Source organism: Sebastes fasciatus, chromosome 18, assembly GCF_043250625.1.
Source record: "Sebastes fasciatus isolate fSebFas1 chromosome 18, fSebFas1.pri, whole genome shotgun sequence".
Lineage (NCBI taxonomy): Eukaryota > Metazoa > Chordata > Actinopteri > Perciformes > Sebastidae > Sebastes > Sebastes fasciatus.
In genome coordinates this window covers 20,099,012-20,121,885 of record NC_133812.1, presented here as the reverse complement: position 1 = coordinate 20,121,885, position 22,874 = coordinate 20,099,012, and the positions used below count along the sequence as shown (strand labels likewise).

At 39.9% G+C, this 22,874-nt stretch overlaps 2 protein-coding genes across 4 annotated transcripts in view; one reads left to right on the top strand and one right to left on the bottom strand.

Annotated features, from left to right (window-relative positions):
• The window catches only part of LOC141756349 (centrosomal P4.1-associated protein), a 29,382-nt gene that overhangs the window by 3,176 nt on the left and 3,332 nt on the right, over positions 1-22,874 (bottom strand). For 2 of the 3 annotated variants that reach the window (XM_074616007.1, XM_074616008.1), the window contains exons 2-6: positions 22,605-22,686; positions 9,596-9,722; positions 5,583-5,667; positions 4,388-4,517; positions 776-979 (exon numbers count right to left, since the gene is read on the bottom strand). In XM_074616007.1, coding sequence (XP_074472108.1) covers positions 776-979; positions 4,388-4,517; positions 5,583-5,667; positions 9,596-9,722 — 546 coding nt within the window. In that variant the 5' untranslated portion in view covers positions 22,605-22,686. Of the gene's footprint in view, positions 1-775; positions 980-4,387; positions 4,518-5,582; positions 5,668-9,428; positions 9,487-9,595; positions 9,724-22,604; positions 22,687-22,874 lie in introns of those variants that run through there. The other variant, XM_074616009.1, reaches the window with a different exon arrangement.
• On the top strand, positions 12,891-16,511 carry LOC141756272 (12-(S)-hydroxy-5,8,10,14-eicosatetraenoic acid receptor-like). The gene is made up of 2 exons (XM_074615873.1): positions 12,891-13,769; positions 15,851-16,511. Exons 1-2 carry the CDS (start codon positions 13,209-13,211, stop codon positions 16,370-16,372), a joined length of 1,083 nt encoding a protein of 360 aa, XP_074471974.1. The 5' UTR covers positions 12,891-13,208; the 3' UTR covers positions 16,373-16,511.

Sequence of the window (22,874 nt, the reverse complement as noted above, 5' to 3'; positions counted from 1 at the left end):
AACTGTTTGTGTGCATGTATGAAAGTGTGTACAATATTCATCATATATTAATAACTGTGATCAGAGGAATGTGCAGGTATGTGAGGAGGAGGAGAGACATAAATTAATATATAAAAAATTCAATAAATAAAATTTAAAAAATAGGTAAGTAAATGGTAATAATAATAATGTTGATAAGTTCAATAACTACCTAAATAATAATTTTAAAATAATGAAATAATAATAGTAATAATAATCAAATTTATACTACTACTACTACTACTACTAATAATAATAATAATAATAATAATAATAATAATAATAATAATAATGTAAAAGTAATAATAGTAAAGTAAAAATAAATAGGTAAATTAATCAATTAATAATAAGGGGTTCGGTGAGGGCTAACAGAGTCACCTTTTTTTTCTTTCTTCCTTTTGTCTCCTTGTATTTAGTTTTCTTATCTTTTTCTCATGGGTGTCATTGCCTTGGGCCACACGTTTAGGAGGGAGTCAGTCCATTATGAGTGAGTTTGTTATTTTTCTTTTCTTTCTAGTTTTTCTGTTGTTTGAGGGGACCCCGCCATCACCAATGACACCCCCATGGCAACTGTCCGAGGAGAGTTATTGCAGATATTTCTGTCTGCTTTCGTGAAACTACAGCATACCTAAAGGTACCACAATTCAGGGTAAAATAAGACTGACAAACTATTAATAAGGATAAAATAGGGGAGATTACATATTGTTATGATGTGATTTGTGACCTGAAGAGAAGAAGACCATATAGTATATTTTACCTCTGTTTGTCCCTCCTGGTGTTGAGGGTATGTTTGTGCAGTATATCGTCCGGCCACTAGGCAGCACTGCGGCGTAACTGTTAGTGTCTTCCTCAGCTCAGAGTTTTCTCTGATCAGCTCCTCCAGCTGGCGTCGAACTACAGACCAATCATTCTCTCTCTGCTTCAACTGCTGCTGAAGGGCCTCCATCTGCAGCCTGAGGGCCTGCACACACACACACACACATACACATAGGCTCCGTATGTGAGTCATGTGTTGACTTGACGAAGTGGGAGTATGTAATGAGTTTGTAAATGTTTGCACAGGTTTACGCCATGCTGTGTTTAACAACTCTGCATCACACCTGATGATGAGAGTGTCCTACAGGAATAAGGAAACAACTTCCCGGGAATTTCAGTCAAAACGAAAGTGACACCAAAACCGTACAGGTGATGACAAACTGAAGTTCCCCGAATTACTTAGTTTTTAATTTTTTAGCACGTCATAGTGCAACACTTGTCTGCTACACCACTAAGTTTGGGGTCAAAATGCTAAATTACAGAATTATATTATATCATTAATTATTGAACACGGCAAATAATTCGATTTTCAACATTTTCAGCTGGAACATATTGGAGGAAATATGTTATATACATACTGTATATAATGTCCAAGTCCTGCTGTTTATTGACCTCATATGAATATATTTTGATTACATTTTGTTGAATCACGTTATTGTCTAATGAAAAACGAAACACACAATTCATAGTACCAATATCCCGTAACGCTGCTGTTTTAGAAAAGATCCTCAAAATGTTATAGCGACAATTTCATCAGTTTTACTAACTCACTTCATGTAATGAGACTGAAGATATATGTTGAATTGATTCAGTCACCATGATTGAGACATTGTTCTTTTTGTTGAAACTGCTTTATAGGCCTTTCATACGGCACGCGGTTTGCACTGTGGTCGCCGCTGGGTTCAGCGGAACCGGAAGGTCGGTGGTTCAATCCCCGGCTCCTCCAGTCACATGTCGAAGTATCCTTGAGGAACATACTTAACCCCCTAAATTGCTCCTGAAGGCTGATATCAGTGTGTGAAAGGGTATATAGATTAGATCCTCATGGGCAGGTTGGCACCTTGTGTGGCAGCCTCTGCCATCAGTGTATGAATGTGTGTGTGAATGGGTGAATGCTGACATGTGTAAAGCATTTTGAGCGGTCGGACGACTAGAAAGGAGCTATATAAATGCAACCCATTTAACATTTATGGCGGTATTTGACGAGTTGGGATTGAGAACGGGTTGGGATGGGCGTTTCTTGAGGAAAGCTGCAGGTGGAGGCCAAGCATTCAGCCTGTTCCGATCGGGTGCGTTTTCTAGAGCACTGCATTAGTTGATATAAATTGGGTTGACAAAATAATAGACACACCTGTCAGTAACACATAATACAGTTCAACAGCACCACAAACTGCAGCCTCCAAAATATCAAATCAACAAAAGCTGAACCCTATAACCTTTGTGGAAGGAGGATATATTGCAGGATTGTGGCGTTAGTTTTAGCTAGGTGTACCTAATAAACTGGCAACAGAGTGTATATGGGGGTCTAGTGTGGCTATGCTGAGATATGACCTTCCTTTTTTGGGTAAATTGTTAGGATTTTTAGGAAACTTGGAAGTGCTGATTATCTGAGTTCTACATCCTGATCTGCCAGGAATAAAAGCTGACTCCGTCTTTTCTTAAGAACTCATGATATCAAATTATATGAACAATCTATTACCAGCAGTTGTTGCATTGTAATCCTAAAATATAGTACATTATACAATGTAGAAGAGGAGATAACACTTGGCAACCCTCTACACAAAAACAATGTTTGCACAGCACTCTGTTGGTATGTTAAGTTTCTTTGGCAGTCAAATAAGAGCTGCTGTTACCACGCCTCCTGACATTAACTTTCAAACGAGGCAATGATAATCATTTCCAGTCTGATGAGTGTGTGAAGGAAATCAGATGAAAGACATGCAGCAACTCGCTTAGGTCTGTCTCAAAAACACAAAGTTAATGAATAGGAAAATACGTGCTTGCAGGCATTCGCCAGAGTGTGAATCATCAAAATTCAATTTACATGAACACACCATTTTAGTTTTCCGGGTAGCTTCAGAATTAGCCAGACAAATTACAGGTACAGTAATTTCCCAGCAGCACCCTGCTTCACATTCATGACACCATCTACAACAACAACACAATCTATTGTCGTCCAGTAGAGGGTTTCACATTTACTTCAGACTCTTTGTCCTTGCATTGAAAGGTTGAAGTGGTGCATGAAAGCATTGTTGAAGTACTACTATTAAAGAGCTTGTTATCTACTAAATGCAAATGCACAATGCAACACTGGTGGTACCAGTTCTGCAAAATACCCCGCACCAACAGGTGTGGGTGGCATTCATGGCTTAAGGGAATACTGGAACGAGCTTTTCAGAAATGCAGGATAGTAAATTATTATCGAGGCATGGCTCTGACACAGGTTAGTGTGATTTCACGAGGAAGCAGTTCACGTCCTTCGTGTCTATGAGGAGCAATCAAATGTGTCAACGCAGCTTGGCGGGAGAGGTGGTGTTGTGAAACAGGACAATGATGTCATGAGAAAAGCTAGTTTGTTAAGCAACACTGAGGCATAATAGCTGCCAAATCAATATTTGTACGGCTTGAGGGATGGGCGGGCGTTGTTTTATCTTGTTATTATTGTCAACACACCCTGAAAAGACACAATCAAACAATGAATTTAACCTACTGACAAGTATAATATACCTGTGTTGCTACAGCCTGATAGAACTACAGAGTTGGAGGTGGATAACACTAAGTGGAACTGATCCTATTGTTTAATCAAATCCAATTATTGCTCCGATCAGATTGTTTTGTTTGGCTGTTCACATTATTTTTTAAATGAGGCCAATATCAGATTCCAGTGTGAACTAGTCCCGATTATGAACACACGTCTCCCGCAGCGCACTGTTGTACGGATTTGTTGTTCACACTGTATCATAATCATCCCCGGGACAATGGGGCGCCATCAGTCTCAAGCCCTGACAGTATCTGCGGTATTATAGAAAAACAAGTGCCAAAACCAGTTTCTAGATCTCTGGCATCAGTCTGATACCAAATTATCGTTTCTCGTGAGATCTCTAGTGGTGGGATCGTGACGTGGATGGCTTCACTAAAACAGATTTCATCCACAATTCCAGGATGTCAACTACATCTGTCAGCGCCTCGCCACAAGACTCTCACGGCAAGACTCTCAGCTCAGGCAACACATCCCTCTGAGAAAGCGCTTAGGAGTTGGGTTGTATTAGCTGGCAACAGGGACGGGTTACTGAGTGACTCCCGCCTGCGCAGAATTGTGACGAATGTCAATCTATTGTGATGTGAATGCCGATATGACTGTTCAGACTGAGGTCGCATTGCAAAAAAATCTGACCTGTACCTGATTTAGGACCAACATGAGTCAGGATTGAAAATATCAGATTCCATGTGATTTGAGCCGTTCACACTGTTATGAAAAAAAATCTGATTTGGGCCACTTTTGCCTGCAGTGTGAACGTAGCCCAAGACACATTTCCTCCCACCAAAAACTGACCTGGACTTCGCTGGTTTCCAGTTTGTGCAGACTGTGTTGATTTCTCGTGTCCTGGCTCTCTTCTCTGTCAGAGAGGATGTTATCTCCTTTGCAGCCCGTCTTCAGCTCCTCGTTCCGATCCACTCTCTCTCTGCATATAAACAGAGCAACTTAAGAAATGATGCAAAATATTATAAATAATAATAAAACAAGACAAACAGTTTATCATGTTCACCATCTTAGTTTAGCGTGTCAGCATGATAACATTTGCTTATTTGCACTGAACACAAAGTAGGGCTGCCCCTTCTTAGTCAATTAGTCGTTTGTTTTGGTTTTAGTCGACTGAGATTTCTTTAGTTGATTAGTCGTTTTTTATGCTTTTTTCATGCCGAATGGCTTATTTCCAATAAACTTATGAGCACAGCTGGTAAGCACAAGATTTAAAGTGGTGCTTTTGTGTGATTGTTTGTGGAGAAACTAGTGTTAGTCGACTAAGAATGTCTTTGGTCGAGGACAGTCCTAACACAGCAAGCATTGCTGAGACTGATGGGAATATTAGTTTTGCAGGTATTTTAAGTATTAGACAAATTAAACATTTGACCTGATGATGGCGCTAGGTAAAAAGTTAGGGGATCAACAAAGTTATTGCAACTCATTCTGAGGCAACATGAATGCCTTCAAGGATATCAATCTAATAGTTAAACAAGGTCTTTAAAGGACAACTTCTTCCTCCATTACTGCTCTCATTATGATCTTGTAAAACTGTTTTGTGTTGTTGATACTATAACAATGAATTAAGCTGATTGGAAAAGGCCAACATGTAGAGCAGTGGCATTTTGTTGCTGGATTTGTACATCATTTCGTGTGCGTGCGATGTGTAGAGGGAGAGAAAAGATATGATGATAAATCACAAAGGAAGTGTAAGCCAAATTAAGATTATTGGAAATAGGCCAACATGTATAGCAGTGGCATTTTGTTGTTGGATTTGTACATCATTTCGTGTGCGTGCGATCTGTAGAGGGAGAGAAAAGATATGATGATAAACCAGAAAGGAAGTGTAAGCCGGCATTATGCTCAACTGATAAAACATGACACCAGCCTACAACACTTCCTGGGCCAATGCAGCGATGCTACGAGATGTGGCAGATTGTTGATCATGTGATAGTAGTAGAGTAGTATAGTAGAGTGCTATCAGAATACCACAAGCTGGTTTTACCTGAGAAGTGCCCTTTTTGTTACATCTGGACCATCAGCTTTCTTTTCTGGTTTCAGTGAGCGTGTTGTCAACATGTTCTGCTGCCCTGAACATGAAGAAATACACAAAAGAGACTTTGAAGAGGCAGAATTATGGAAATTACCTGTATAATTTGAGGCTTTGTATGCTTGAAACAAACATATAAGTGAAGTAATAATAAACAAAACACATGGAGGACGGTGGATTTTGCCTCCTATCACAATTGTAAGATGCAGATTCAATCAAAAATCTCAAAACCAGACCAGAATATATGTTACATTTTTAGATTTTCATTTAAATAAATGTCTGTTAAATCACTAGCTAACGCTGAATGAGGGAACACAATGGTGATTGAGCAATTGGCCTACTGATGAAAGCTCTTGTATTTGCAGTAGTACAAACTGGGTGTCTGCCGCGACACTCCCAGGAAAAATCCAACACGTTCTCATTCCAACTCAAACTCAAACAAACTCACGCTTTGTCAGACCCCTCGGCGTCACTTTTCGGTCGCGGTAAACACATGCTTAACGTTGTTAATTAAACAAAAACACTTGCTTAAGTTTAGGCAACAAAATCACTTAGTTAGGTTTAGGAAAAAAACATCATGGTTGGGCTTAAAATGCCTACGTTTGTAAAGTGAAAATGAGACAAACGTGAACACGGGACACGAACGAACAGCAAATTGTAACGTGAAAGTGACACTTAACGCACGAGACATGAACAGCGGTCTCCTGGATGAAAGCCTTGTGTTTGTTGGACCCATCCACCTCCCCTCCCGCCCGTCTGCCTGCCCTTAGTGTGTCTCTTTGCTCTTTAAACTACGTCACCACACTCCTGGAGCACTTTCTCTGAGCGTTTACTGTTGCTGCGGATGGGTTTACATTGTAGTTACTTGAAAGCGTTTCCTACAAACACTAAGGGGTGCCTTGAGCTTTGGTATTACACGCCGATGGGCGTGACAGAGCGTTGGTAAGTTGCGCTCTGGGAGTGAGAACGGGCTGGAAAAATCGTCGCTCTCTGGGAAGTAACTATAATAATGAATTAAGCTGATTGGAAAAGGCCAACATGTAGAGCAGTGGCATATTGTTGTTGAGATTTGCACATCATTTCGTGTGCGTGCGTGTAAGTGTAAGCTGGCATTATGCTCAACTGATAAAACATGACACCAGCCTAAGATCCAGAAACACACCTGCAATTACAGCTTATCGTCATAAGTTCTGCCAAAGAGAACGAAAGGCAGATATTTGAGATTGTAACTTTAAACATATGTCAAAATTACCATTACAATTTAGGGTTTTATCTTCTCTGTTGGAGCTGGAGGAAGAGGACTGTTGCTGAGGCCCTAATCCAGATCCAAGACTCTGGTCCTGTTTCTGGATCCCAAGAAACATCCATCTTTCTTCAACCTCGCTGGCATAATCATCCTCTGAAAGGTTTAAATGGGAATCCTGGAGGCCGAGGCAGGGAGGAGGAGATGGGAGCTTGGGAAACTGGTGACACTGGGAGGGTGGGTTATCTTCATCCTCACTGCCACCACCATCACCAGTAGAGCCTCTCGTAGTGGAATGCGTGGGAAATGTACTGCGTTTCAGAGGTGTTGGGACTTGACTTGCTGCTGCTGTTGTCGTAGCTTGTTTCTGCCCTTTGACCCAGTTTGAGCCTGCGCTGCTTCCTGGTCTTGACTTGTTGCATAGGCAGAGATGAGAATGTGTTTTTGTTTCATCGCAGCATGTGGATAGAGTTTCCATGTTAAAGCTTGAGACTCTCTCCATGTGGTCGTTCTTAAAACTAACAATAACTTCCTGGTTTCTCGTGGCCCGAGGGGACACTCTGTTGTCCGTCAAAGGGGGGGAATTGTTGAAATGTTGCAATAAGTCTGATTCATATGCAGCGCTGAGACGTTTGGGGGTCCAGATATGTGTGTTGTTCTGCTGCAGAGATTGTTCCCATAGACCCTCTGAGGTGACAGCAGACATTTGTCTGTGAGGTGCTGTGAATTCAAACTGACCCTTCACCTCGTCTTCATTAACAAGCCTTCCTGCAGTTTCACCCATGTTTTCCATTTCTTGGTGCCTCGCCCTTTTCTCTGTGAAGGTCTTGCTATCACAGGGTGTTGGCTCAGACAGTGATCGATTAATTATGCACTCTGTCTCATTCTGTTCTTCCAAATGGCATTTCTCTGTGGACTTTTTCTGTTGTAATTGGCTAACTTTCTCATCTCTGCCTGTTCCTGTAGGAATATCAGTTGTGTGTTTTACTTGGAAAAGCAGAGTTTCAGGTTGGGACACGAGAGGAGTGTTGAAGTGAGTTTGTTCTTGGCTGCAGACCTGAGCCTGACCCTGGATCCTTTGGGTCTCCCTCTGGCTGCACTCGGGTGTCTGAGGATTATATGAAGCAGAGCAAAAGTCTTGTAAAGTCCTAAACTCTCGGCTACGCTCGGGCTGAAAGGTCAAAGACTGGAAGGTTTCAAGCTGCGATCCTTCGTCGTTAAAGACCGTAGATGGGGCGGAGGAGCGCCTCTGGATGCCGGAGGTTAACTTCCTGCTGGGAAGCTGCAGGCGGAGGGAAGCCCTCCTCTGAACCTCCTGCTGATCAGTGACCTTTAGATTATTTCTGTCCATCCTGGAAAAGCCCTCACCCTCCTGCAAGAAGTAACGTCTCTCTGTTAACCTCATCATCCCTCTGAGGTCCTGAAAAATAAAGATTGAATGAGTCACATGCACATGTTCATATTGACATTTAATAGAATGCATTACAGCTGTTTTCTGCCCACACGGGTGACTTTTTATTTGATTGGACGGGTAAAATGGGTTTGGGCAGCTTAAGATAAGTTGGGTGAAAAGCTAAGATACGTTCTAATGTATCGGCCAATTAATAAGATTGAGATTGAAAGGGCAATAGTACACACAATAACACGATAAATAAATGAAAACTAAAGACCGATAACATTTGTAACCCTGCTAGCACGCAGACTAAACTGGAAGCAAGCACAAGCTCCAACCCACTCTGGCCTTATGAAAGATGTCATGCAGCACCTGCATTTGGAAATAAAAGTTCTCATTAAGAGGGAGTGAAGACAAATTCCACCAGATCTGGCAACCCTTTATCAACCACTTCAATAACACTTTATAAATGGTAAATTGATCTTCTATCATTAGCTTGTATAATATTAAATAATTAGTTTATAAATTATATATTGTATCAAAGCTGATAAGAGACTAACAATTACATTGTCTGATTACATTAGTGAACTATTTATTGACAGTTTGTTGTTATACACTAATATTTTATATTAATTAATCTATATTAAGTATTTGTTAGTGATTACCAAATGATTTGTAAACCTTTAAGAAATAATTTGTAAAACATCTACAAACATTACATAGATAGATGGAGCAGAAATCAATTATTAACCTTTGACAAATTATTATTTACCTATCTAAATAATGTTTGTAGATGATTTACAAATGTATTAATCATTTAACAAAGTATTATAATCATCAGTTGCAACTTTTTAATAGCCATCCAAATAATGTTTGTAAAAAACAGTTATTAACTATTAAAAAGGGGTTAGAAATATAAATATCTATCTATGTAATGTTTACAATTTCTTAAAGGTTTACAAATAATTTTCATAATCATTAAATTATACACATTCCTTTTTACATTTTTTAATGCATTTCTGCCTTGTTGTGCAAATGAGGGGGCTGTCACTCAGCGTGTGTCATGGGGTCATTCATTTATTTATGATTTTGGCAGGGTCCGTCCTCCATAGTTATGCCACAGTAAACTACTGTAGGCTATATATTATACTATTATGTAATATACCTGCAGCTGCTTTGGCTCAGAGATTTCATGCACTTTCAGCTGCTCCTCTACACACTCCCTGAAGATCAGCGTTGGCGCCCAAACGGAAAAAACAAATGAAGGGTTAGGGTTAAGATAACAAAGAAGTAGAACACATGTTCTGAGTTGTAGGCCAGGCGTCTGAGTACCTGTCTTCAGTGTTAGCAGAGGGCCTGGCTGGGTCCTGGGCTCCATCTCGGTGTACAGTCTGGTCAGTCCCTGTGGTGGTCGGGAAGTGTCTCTGCTCTGCCGTCTCTTCTTTGGATGTAACTGCATCTGAGTGGGAGACAAAGTTGAATATACAGTACATTATGCTGATGGATCAGAAAGGATTGAGTCTGCAGGATAGGACGTGAAGGAAAGCTTCACTGTGTGAACCGCTGGAGGCCAAAAGTATGTGACTGGATGAGTGCCAAACATCTCAGCCTCCTGTGAGATAGTATGGATGACAGTGAGAAAACTCGACACCGCTGTGAGTTGTAGCAGCAGGTACAACTTTACAGTAAGTGTTATTGGAGTCACAGGTTGGCTTGACAATCTGAGAACAGTCGTCTGATTGTTAATCTGTCTGACAGGCCTCTGATGCTGCAAAGCTACACTTCTCAGAGTCCTGCTGGATTCAAACACTCACAATAAACAAGCCATGATCACGTCCTATTAGTTTAATAATCACTGTTCATTTCAATAACTACAAAATTAACCTATGAGATATTACATTCTACTGCGAGGAACTTTAATCTTGTGTTGAATTTGGTGGTCCCTGTGGACAAAAGCGGTAGTGTTTCCAAGCACCAGAGTCCCTTTAGAAAACCTCTCATTTTACTACAGCAGAGTCTGACAGTCTGCCCCGCTCAGTCCTGGTTCTGGTTTCCCCGTGCCTCCCTTCCCTCCAGCGGGCCCAGCAATACGGCCTGGGCCTCCAGCAGCGTGGTGTCGGTGTTGGCTCCCAGCAGGGACCGGGGCAGGTCATAGTCAAGTCATCACACTGAAACACTGACAGCTGTTGTTGCCTGTTGGGCTGCAGTTTGCCATGTTATGATTTGAGCATATTTTTTATGCTAAATGCAGTACCTGTGAGGGTTTCTGGACAATATTTGTCATTGTTTTGTGTTGCTAATTGATTTACAAGAATGAAAATATACATATACTTGAATGCAAGGATATTAGCCCACTCCCATGTTGATAAGAGTATTAAATATCTCTCTTTAAGGAACATTTTGAACAGATAAAAAATGTGCGATTAATTTGCGATTACTCGCGATTACCTATGGACAATCATGTGTTTAATCGCGAATAAATATTTTAATTGATTGACAGCCCTAGTAATTTGTGTAAATTGTCGCTATACATCGCTCTTCCAAGTTTCATTTTTCATTGGCAATCAGTCCCAAAAATCTGGCATAGTGCATGAGATGAGTGGAATGACAAAGCGGAAAATGATTCAGCCCAAACTGTTGGGCTTTAATGGAAAATTATATTATTGCTGCCAGTTGTGCCCATGTGGCAACGCAGTGCTGAGTGAGCATGTTTTGATGTCATCACATCTAAAGCTGCGTCCTTCCCATTATGCAATACACAGTTCACACAAAGAAAAAAACAGTCACTCTGCCTGAAGTAATAGGGAGCAGTGGTGGAAGAAACACACTGTAAAGTCCTGCATTCAAAATCTTACGTAAAAGTACAAAAGTACTCACATCAAAATGCACTTAATGTAGGCATACCAAAAGTCAATCAATTAAAATATTTAATCGCGATTAATTGCGTGATTGTCCACCTCTCCACCTCCTGCCGGAGCTCCGACTGCAGGTCGAAGGCGGCAGCGAAGCCGGATCTGGGTATGTCCGCGGCGGGCTGTTTGCTGCCTGTAGTCTGAGCTGAAGGAGTTTCTAGTGAACCTGTGTCCCGTAAATCACTTTGACTTATTTCGCCAATTGCCGATTTAAATCTGAAAGCACAAAACTAGAGGGGCAATACGACATGGACAGAAACCGCAAGTTTTATTGAATTTAAATGAGACTGAGCTGTGGTTTGCTCAACTCGGAACAACCTACACTCTTTTTAATTATTTCTGTCAAGATCTACATTGAAAAACATGTTACAGTACATAAATTCATCATAATATCCATAGCAAAAAACGCCCATAATAAGAGAGGTAACTGTAAATACATGTCTACTGTGTGTGTGTTATATGATATGAAATTGGCCTACTATCAATCCTAGTCATAAAACTAATCCTCCAGGTAGCTAGGTAGTATCACTGTGCTACCGAGGGTATCAGACCAGACTGCTGGGCTTTAATTTAACTTGATCCACTGCATAGTTGACTGAGTAACCCAAAATACAATTAAATCATTGCTGAGGAAGAAGCACAGGGGAGGGAGAGGAGGTCAAGGATCAGAAGAGCTACTCATCTAACAAGGTCTAGATTAAATCCAGCATTGTAGTCACTCAGTATAACTCTAAACTACCACATCAAAGCAATAAAGCAGTAAAACCATTCATGACATGAGAGAAATGTGAAAAACAAACAGATGTATTATATAGGTACTATAACTGTTGATTGCTTTGACGTTTCATGTGTCTAGTCTTGCATAAAGGCGGCTTTTAAATCCTGAATCTGGAATGAGGTCACGTCCTCTCCAGGTCTCTAAAACCGGTTTGACTCCTAACGTGCTGTCTGGACTTGCAGCTGAAGTAGAGAAGGAGTTTGAAGCATGCAAAGTCCGAGGCATGCAGAGCTGAGGCCTAGGGTTAACCCCCTTCTCCTTCTCCTCCCTTAGGACTCTACATTCCACGCAAACCTCATTTACTTTCCCTTACATAGTAGAAATCACTGACAGCAGCACTATGTCAATCTCCTCGTGCCTACACTATCCATCATCAATTCCCAGGGATCCACATCTGCGTACTCTGAGGAGAATTTATCTTAGTTTTTTTAGCATCCCGCGGTGGAGACGTACAGCTTTAGGGAGCTGAGACGCTCAAAAGCTGTCATTCATGATAAACTGTAAGTCATTCAGCAGCTTCTGGGATTTACTGAACCCTCAGAGTAGCAGAAATGGTTAATTCTCACAGTTTGTGCCAGGAAACGGCAGCACTGTATGCTTTGAATATGAAAACTTTCCATAACATTTTTCTCCCATGATTGGCGGTCTGTCAAAAGTCATATCAGCTGGAGCTATCAGTATCTGACAGAGCTTGTCAGGGCTCAACCTGGCATGCAGATTTTAGAGTTACGTCACCAAAGATATTTCACCAAGTTTGAGGTTAGTTTGTTGTTAAACCATGTCTTAGTTTCCTGTTAAGAAACAGAGTTTGTGTTATTTGTATTTTAAAAGTTACAGGCTGGTCTTGGCCCTTGTAAGCCACACTGGTCCAACAGTGGAAAGCAGCTGGTGACTCACCTCCTCGGGCTATAAAAGGCGGAGCTACGAGCACGGAGCTGAACTGCAAGGCAAACTCAAAGAAGTCGTCAACCATTTGCTCTGCCCTCTGAGAGAATCACTTCCAGACCTGATACTGACTCTCACAAAACAGGACATTCAAACCTGAATGGAAATACACACGAGGACTGAAAGAAGAATTCAAAACCTAAGAGAGGATTAAAAACTGAAGACATTGAAGAAACTTGTTAGGCAGGTTTTTTTTGTGTGTGTGTTTGCTGGGTGAGACTGCAGAGACTTTAAGTGTGAAGGGATTTCCTTGTCAGTTTAGATAAGAAAACTTTTGCTCTTTCTAGTTTGTAATTATTTGACTGTTCAAATGGAATCAAACACAACCAATGGATCTGGTTTCCACCATGGCGAGGAATGCGATGCCTCAAACAAGGCGCTGTATAAGTTCTATGCAGCTGTCATGATTATAATTTTGATCCTGGCGTTGCCTCTGAATGCATCTGTCCTCCACCTCTTCATATTCAAGCTGAAATTCTGGAAATCCAACAGCAATAACATCTTCCTTTTCAACCTGGTGTTGGCTGACATTCTGCTGCTCATCTGTTTGCCCATAAAGGCATACAACTTCATCCACGGAGAGAGGAGGAATAAAGACGACACAATCTGCAAAGCTATGCTCTTCATGTTGTTTTTAAACCGAGGGGCCAGCATTGCCTTCCTGACGGTGACCTATATTGATCGATACTTTGATGTGGTGCACCCCGGTCGAAAGAATCTCCTGAGAGCGCTCAAGAAATCTCCTCAGATCTCGATCATCATCTGGGTGCTTCTTCTGCCTCTCACCGTTCCCACCATGCTCAAGAACTTTGACTGCTGCAACAGCCTCAACCGAGAAGCTGGTGCCACAAAAGAGGATCTCTTGGTTACGGTAATGTTTCCATGCTGGATGTGTAATTTGTAGGGCTCTAAAAGTTTATGTGATAATAATGCATTAACGCAAATTTGTTTTAACGCTACCAATTTCTTTAACGCATTAACGCACCTTATTTAAGTTGTAGCAGGCTCAGTTTTAAAGCTAGAGTGAAGATACTGACATCACATGAAACTAGAAAAATTAAGGAATCCATTGGCATCAACCACGTCATACTAGCCTCCTTGCGAAGGAGGTTAAATAACACTCCTAAACTTATGCTAAATTTTGTCGAGGAAAAACTGTCATGGCCATTTTCAAAGGGGTCCCTTGACCTCTGACCTCAAGATATGTGAATGAAAATGGGTTCTATGGGTACCCACGAGTCTCCCCTTTACAGACATGCCCACTTTATGATAATCACATGCAGTTTGGGGCAAGTCATAGTCAAGTCAGCACATTGACACACTGACAGCTGTTGTTGCAATCAATTAATTTGCAATCACTCGCGATTAACCATGGACAATCATGCGATTAATCGCGAATAAATATTTTAATTGATTGACAGCCCTAGTAATTTGTGTAAATTGTCGCTATACATCGCTCTTCCAAGTTTCGTTTTTCATTGGCAGGTTTTCACTGTCAGTCATAAAAATCTGGTATAGTGCATGAGATGAGTGAAATGACAAAGCGGAAAATGATTCAGCCCAAACTGTTGGGCTTCAATGGAAAATTATATTATTGCTGCCAGTTGTGCCCATGTGGCAACGCAGTGCTGAGTGAGCATGTTTTGATGTCATCACATCATCCTTCTCATTTATGCAATACACAGTTCACACAACTGACAAATATCCTTGCATTCAAATATATGTATATTTTTATTCTTGGAAATCAATTAACAGCACAAAACAATGACAAATATTGTCCAGAAAACCTCACAGGTACTGCAAAAAATATGCTCAAATCATAACATGGCAAACTGCAGCCCAACAGGCAACATCAGCTGTCAGTGTGTCAGTGTGCTGACTTGACTATGACTTGCCCCAAACTTCATGTGATTATCATAAAGTGGGCATGTCTGTAAAGGGGAGACTCGTGGGTACCCATAGAACCCATTTTCATTCACATATCTTGAGGTCAGAGGTCAAGGGACCCCTTTGAAAATGGACATGACAGTTTTTCCTCTCCAAAATTTAGCCTAACTTTGGAGCGTTATTTAAACTTCTTCCCGACAAGCTAGTATGACATGGTATCAATGGATTCCTTAGATTTTTCTTAGTAAAGCCAGTCGGGATTGCCATGGACCCACATCATTCAGACATCAAGGATGTGGGTCCATGGCGTCCTCCATGAGGGTTATCTCATTCAACAGCCTCATTTAGATAGAGCCTGTTTCCAGAGCTATTTTTAACACAGCATTGCTAAAGTTGAGATGTGTTAAACCTGGAGTGTGTCAAACTGTACTAAACATGACAGGGCCGCAGTTTAGAAAAGATATGCTGAAACCAAAATATTAATATTGTCAATAAAGGAGGAGATGCTGTTCACCATTTATTACACATTTTATATATATATAAAATATTAAATAAAATAAATAATATATAAGATTCTATGCACAACATGGTGCAGTGGATAAGATGGAAGCATGTCTATTGTTTTTGTACAATAGACAATGGTATTGTGTCAGAGGTCAAGGGACCCCTTTGAAAATGGCCATGACAGTTTTCCAAAACGTAGCGTAAGTTTGGAGTGCTATACAGCCTCCTTCCCTCAACCTAGTATGACAGTTTGTACCAATGGATTCATTAGGTTTTCTAGTTTCATATGATGCCAGTATCTTCACTCTAGCTTCAAAACTGAGCCCGCTACAACCTAAAAAGCGCAAGCTGTGTTAATGCGTTACAGACATTAGTAGCTAAATTAAAATGAATTTACGTTAACGTGTTATCGTGTTAACTTTGACAGCCCGAATATATATACAGTGGTTAAACTGATAACCGGTGCAGTCCCAATATACAATTTTTAGGGACACAATGCACAATCAAGAATGCAAATTTGTTTGTTGATGTATATGACAAATAATTTTTTTCTGATTTAAGGGTGTGGCGGACAAGTTGCGAGAAACGGTCTTCTTCACCCAGATCCTCATCCCTTTCGTCATCCTGGTCTACTGCACGGTACGCATCGTCAACCGGCTCAGGAGAAACACAGTCGGGGACAGGACCAAGCTGAGGAGAGCAATGTTTTTAGTGACCGCCGTCATGGTGGTCTTCTCCGTCTGCTTCCTCCCCTGCACCATAGCCAGGGCGGTTCTGCTGATCGCCCGGGTCAAAGACTGGCCTGACGCCAGAGAGGATAGAGCTGCCGCGTTCTTTGATGGCCTCATGGTCCTCTCCTACATGGACTGTCTGCTGGATCCGCTGGTCTACTGCTTCTGTAGCACCAAGTTTAAAAGCATTTATCTCTCCAATTATTTCCCTTTCTTACTGAAAGGCGATCAAGTGCCGGTAGAGAGCTCAACGGGAAACACATCGCAACCTCGACGCAATAATGTCATTCCAAAATCACCAAAACCAGAGGCTGTTTCTATGTGTAATGCAACCTGTACAACCACTATCTGAGACTGACAATGTGCCCCAAACATGTACTTGCTTTATGAAAGGGGACTCTGAAGGTAAAGTGCGCTATGAGGACAAGACGTAGAGTAGTTATTTAAGTTTATATTGATTCTTAAAGTAATAATCTCAAAGATTTTCATTTAAATAAATGTCTGTTAAGTCAATGGCTATCACCACATGAGGTAACACCATGGTGAATGAGCCTATGGCCCACTGATGAAAGCCCTTGCATTTGCAGTAGTATGAACTGATAGTCTGTGGCGACATTCCCGGGAATTCTTGACACTGTTTGGATCTCTGGGAAGTGAGATCCAAAAAAACACCTGCAATTATCGCAATAGGTGCCGCCAAAGAGAACAAAATGAATATCTTTGAGATTGTAACTTTAAATAGAAATATATAGACGTTCATATGTAAATAGGAAGATCTGGTTCTTCCAAAGTAAGTTATGTGTTCTTCAGCATTGTAGATATACTGTAGTAGTGACTCATCAGGTGAAATAGTCTCCTAATAGTCTAGAATATACTGTATTAATGTTGGTGGATTTCATTTAGTGAAACATGAGGGGTTATTTTTAAGGGGATTGTCCCTGAGCCAAACTATGCACATCTGTTTCTCGGTTTTTCTTGGACATTGAGTCGTTATGACCTAAAAAAATTCCTTTCAACTGTTAGAGGCGAAAAAGAAAAGAAGCAGGAATTGTATCTGTCAACTCATACCAATCTCACACAACCTTTATCTACAGTTTCCACAATCAAACAAGCATTAGTGTTTACTGCCATCAATTATGGCTCAGAAGATATAAACATGTCACCCGAAAGTGTTTAAATCTTGTCAAATACATTTTCGTGAAGCTGTAAATGGTGAGGAATTCCAAACTAAGGGAACTAAAGAAAGAAGGGGTTTCAAATGTGTGCATGTAACTGACCCCAAAATAGATGCATATTGTGCCACGGTCAGTCCTCTATTACATAAGAGTCAGGGCCTTTCTCAAACCAGCCCCTACACCCTCTCCGCCATATTAAGTGCCATCCCAAACTAATGCATTGAGTCTGCATCAACTGGGCACGTGTAACAGCGTTTTGTGTTCGTCATGGAACACGTTACGTACAAAATGCAAGTTCCGTCTGTACGTAAACGGACATCGACAACTGTTAAGTTGTATTTAGGAACAAATGTGTAGTCTAGAAAACAGCAGACGTTTTCATTTGATTGTTAAGTGTAGTATATTTACAGGGACGGTCCCAAAAACCAAGCAGCTCATAAACAGAGAAGATGTTTGCACAAAAAGAAAAAAAAAAGCATGGGAGTAAGTTTTATTTCTGTATAATGCATATTCTTGTTAATACTGTGAACCTTTGCATAGGGGTGGGAATCACCAGAGACCCCACGATACGATATTATCATGATACTTAAGTCACGAGACCATCTTATGGTGATTTTAAACATTTTGCGATAAGATATGTTGCAATTTATTACCTTTTATCCAAATCATGCAGTTTGTCAACATCTGTTTTATCTAATAAGAAACAGTTTTCACTAAGTTTTCATTCACATGTCTTAAGGTCAGACGTCAGGAGACCGCTTTGAAAATGGCCATGCCAGTTTTTCCTTGCCGAAATTTAGCGTAAATTTGTAGCGTTATTTAGCGTTCTTGTCGACAAGCTAACATGACATAGTCGGAAACAATCAATTCCTCCAATTGAGGTTTTCTCTCTTCTGAAAGACAGAATAGCGGCCGTCGGATTGTTAAGAGGTTAATAGTTTATATAATAAAAGATCGGTACTTGACATCCGTGTATCGATACAATAATGACACGCAAAATATCGCGATACTATGCTGTATCGGTTTGTTCCCCCACCCCTACCTTTGCATATGCCCTAGAATATATCTTTGCACATTCCTGCCAAGCTCTTTCATTTGAAACAGATACAGTGTACATATTTTTTTTAAATGTTTTAATATTTTTATTGTAATTTTTTTCTATTCTATATTTATGTTTCTTGTTTATGCACCAAAACACTAAAACAAATTCCGATTTTTTTCCATAAGCTTAAGGCCTATTTTATGTGGAGTGAATGAGTCTGCCACCTCACTGAAGCTTGTTATTAGCGCTGTGTATAGCAGTTGCCGCTTGATACGAAAGCATGGTTACGAAACGTTACGACAGGTCCTGTTTCCGTCGAAGACAGGGAAGTTCGTCACCTACACCTTAAAGAAGGGGTGCTTTGTTCAGCTGTTAGTTCACTCCGTCACATAGTGGGAGTGGGGAGGGTCCGGTTTGAGAAAGGCCCCTAATCCTAAAAACCCATACAGGAAGTTGATCATTTATATAACTGTTTATACTGTATGTAAGAGATGGGTTTACTGTATATATTTTCTGTCTGTCCGTTAATCCAGCACACAAAACAAGATGCCTCAAAAATGTAGATGTACAGTATACGTCACCTGGGTGATCTCACTCACCTTGATGATATCATCACCAGTAACAATGCAGTTAGTGAAAATATGTCTGCTGGTCACTGTCTGGCTACATATAAATAGCTTACTCATTAAAGTAGTCAAACAGCTGGGGGTCTGGTCATTCAGGGTTTAATTTCATGTAATTCACTCGTCTGTGTGTTTAAGATGCATCACCGCGCATCATAAAATAAGTCATTGCTTTGTGGGAAATGGTGAATCACTGCAACAATACAATGAGATATTTGTGCTGTGGAATATTATGCAACGTCCTTGTCATGTTGAATTTATCATAAAATGGAATTAAAGTGGGAACACAACTGAGGAAAAACACGAAAAAAAAGCGGCTGCTCCTGATGGAAAAAGAGGAGGGGAAGAAGATCCCACTACAGCTTTGTATTAGATTCAAACGCCTTTATTAACGTGGCTACATGATTAAAAATAAGACCGATAACATACTGAACTCAGGGGTAACAAACAAGCGAAGAACTGTATATATACACAGAGTATTTGGCTCTGCAAATGTCACATCTGCACAACTGACAATACTCTACGTGTATGAAAACACTGCAAATATTTACCGAGTAAAGAGAGGAACATGTGCCTTAAGGTCATATATAATGTTACCTTAACTAACACAAACGTTTGCGGCCCTGCAGGGTTGTTTTGTGTTTACTTTGTCATTCAGTTGTGTAGATTTGACCTGGTCAGAGCTGTATGTTCATAGTATATATTCTTTGTTTGTCTGTGAAAGTCAATATGTTTCATTCTTGTTTTTAATTTTGTAACCACATTACTGTAAATGTACCAATCTGCCCAATTACAAATAGGACATGACTCCAATATCTATAATTTACTATCACTAATTGTACAACTAAAAAAAAAATTAATTACCAACTCTACAAAGTGAGATATGCATGCTAAAGTTAATTTATTAATTAAATTAATTTGGGATTTTAATGGCTCACACACTTGTGAGTAATGACAATGAATGCAGCATTACAGCAGCTGTACTGTATTAGCATTATTAAATGCTAAACGGTGTTTTGTTACAAATAGAAATAGGTGCTGATAATACTACTGATGTTAACGTTAAGGATTTATAAAAAATTCTGGTTTATATGACCATAAATATAAAACAGATTCAGTTTAATGGAAGGGATTTTGGAATCAAACAACTTCTGAATTCTTTGGATTATTATATATAAGGAATTTACATACCTATAACTATGGTCCTCGCATATTATAAGTTTTTTTTTTTAATATTATAAATGTCCCAATACATGATTTAAATACCATACCCCCTCGACCATCACTCAATTAAGTGACGCTGTCATGTTTAACAGAGAAGGGATCACATTCAGAGACTGACACATTTCATAAGTTTTACAGGTGGCATTGTGGGAATACTTGTCTTTTATGTCTTTTTACTACTGCTGTAATGTGTAATGTGAATGTATAAATATATTTTTTATCTTTGAGTACATTTCTGCTGACTGATCCTTCATCTTCTTTCTGGTCAGAAAATCATTGAAATATCTTGAATTCATTTATTTAACGGTTGTTCTCTGACGAATGATTACCCAACAGCTGCTTAGTGTGCCAACGTTGTCACACAAAAACATTCCCATGGAGTTCAGATATGAGTCACAGTGCATTTAAGCAATCTTTGAAACATCTGGGAAAAAAGCCTGGGTGTGGTTTTGATTAGTGGATCTATTGTGTCAGAAATGCCAAGCTATTGATAAAAAAAAGGGAAAGCAGCCTCACAAACAAGTAGCTGACTTCACAAACATCTCTGGACTGTACATTTATGGCTCCAAATAATACCAAAGAGGTAAATGTTTGACACATTTGCACTTCAATGACCATAAAAGCTGTAAGGTGACTTACTGCAAACAGCATGTTTTATGACAATCACAAAGGATAACAAAGGATCAAAAGAAAAAGGAAGATCTAACATTAGTACATTTTAAGCTCATACATGTAGCAAGTTAACGCAAATTAGTTTTAACGGCACTAATTTCTTTAACGCATTAATGCAACTTTCGATTTTTTGGTTGTAGCGGGGTCATTTTTAAAGCTCCAAGGTTACACTAAATTTTGGAAAAACTGTCATGGCCATTTTCAAAGGGGTCCCTTGACCTCTGACCTCAAGATATGTGAATGAAAATGGGTTCTATGGGTACCCACGAGTCTCCCCTTTACAGACATGCCCACTTTATGATAATCACATGCAGTTTTGGGCAAGTCATAGTCAAGTCAGCACACTGACACACTGACAGCTGTTGTTGCCTGTTGGGCTGCAGTTTGCCATGTTATGATTTGATCATATATTTTATGCTAAATGCAGTACCTGTGAGGGTTTCTGGACAATATTTGTCATTGTTTTGTGTTGTTAATTGATTTCCAATAATAAATATGTACATATATTTGCATAAAGTAAGCATATTTGCCCACTCCCATGTTAATAAGAGTATTAATACTTGACAATTCTCCCTTTAAGGTACATTTTGAATTTTGAACAGATAAAACGTGTGATTATTTTGTGATTAACCGTGATCAACTATGGACAATCATGCAATTAATCGCGATTAAATATTGTAATTGATTGACAGCCCTAGTAATTTGTGTAAATTGACACTATACAGTGCTCTTCCAAGTTTCGTTTGTTACTGCCAGGTTTTCAGCGACAGTCCCGAAAATCTGCTATAGTGCATGAGATGAGTGAAATGACAAAGCAAAAAAAAAACAACACGTTAATGCATCAATAATTATAATCCAGTAATATAATATATAGTATTTTGAAACGGGCTATTCTGCATAATTAGTACTTTTACTTTTGGTAGGCCTACATTAAGTACATTTTGACGTGAGTACTTTTGTACTTTTACTTAAGTAAGATTTTGAATGCAGGACTTTACAGTGTATTTCTTCCACCACTGCTCCCTATTACTTCAGGCAGAGTGACTGTTTTTTTCTTTGTGTGAACTGTGTATTGCATAAATGAGAAGAACGCAGCTTTAGATGTGATGACATCAAAACATGCTCACTCAGCACTGCATTGCAACATGGACACAACTGGCAGCAATAATATAACTTTCCATTAAAGCCCAACAGTTTGGGCTGAATCATTTTCCGCTTTGTCATTCCACTCATCTCATGCACTATGCCAGATTTTCCATATTGTCCATAGTTAATCGCGGGTAAAATACTTTAATCAGCCAGCCAACCAGCCCTAGTATTCTGAACGGTAGCATTTGATAATCATGTCAGAATGGATGTGGATGAAGTACCAAAATGAACGAGTAGCAGTGATTGTTTCCAGCAAGCTACTTTCTTACTGCACAGATTTTGAATCTGAGGGCACGGTTTACAAATCTGTTTATTCACACTGGATCTTTATCACAAAATACAAAAACCTTTTGAAGTGACACAAAATAATACCTCTACTGGTCATAATGCATATCAGAATTTCCATTCATTATGAAACTTACTGTTAAAGCACCAACGTGTAGGAATGTATATGACTGTCGCACTTTTAAAGGTTAACTATTTTTGTTCGTTAAATCTATTGTGCGGTCTATTTGCATTAAGCTCCTTCGTCTCAGTTTCAGTCTTTTTCAAGTCGCCAAAGTGTCTACTTTTCAAATCCTACATGACAGGACTCTACATGTTCATATAAAATCTGGGTCAGACAAGATTGGTTGTTTTGTCTGTGTCAACAGAGACGTGGTGTTGGTATGGTTTCAGGAGGCAGTAGCTGGTTCTTACCCTGACTGGGACATGTGGAGACACAACAATCCTCTGGCCTCCTGTTATCTGATGGAGGAGATGACACTGGGGAAACTGGGAGCTGTGGGGCAAACATGGAAAGACAAGACAGGAATGAGAATGAGAGGAAGCATGTGAGAGGAAAAAGAAGACATAAGATGTTTCTGATCAGAGTGATAGAACTATGAGAGCGGATTATAAGTGGCAGGTTTTTCAACATGAATCCCATCACGTTAGTGTGAGGAGCTCTCTGAATCACCTAAAAGGTAT

What these genes read in the sequence shown, in the direction of transcription:
- LOC141756272 (XM_074615873.1), top strand. Translation starts at nt 13,209, where the DNA reads ATGGAATCAAACACAACCAATGGATCTGGTTTCCACCATGGCGAGGAA. An exon ending in AAGAGGATCTCTTGGTTACG is followed by an intron (nt 13,770 to 15,850) that starts GTAATGTTTCCA and finishes TTCTGATTTAAG; the next exon opens with GGTGTGGCGGACAAGTTGCG.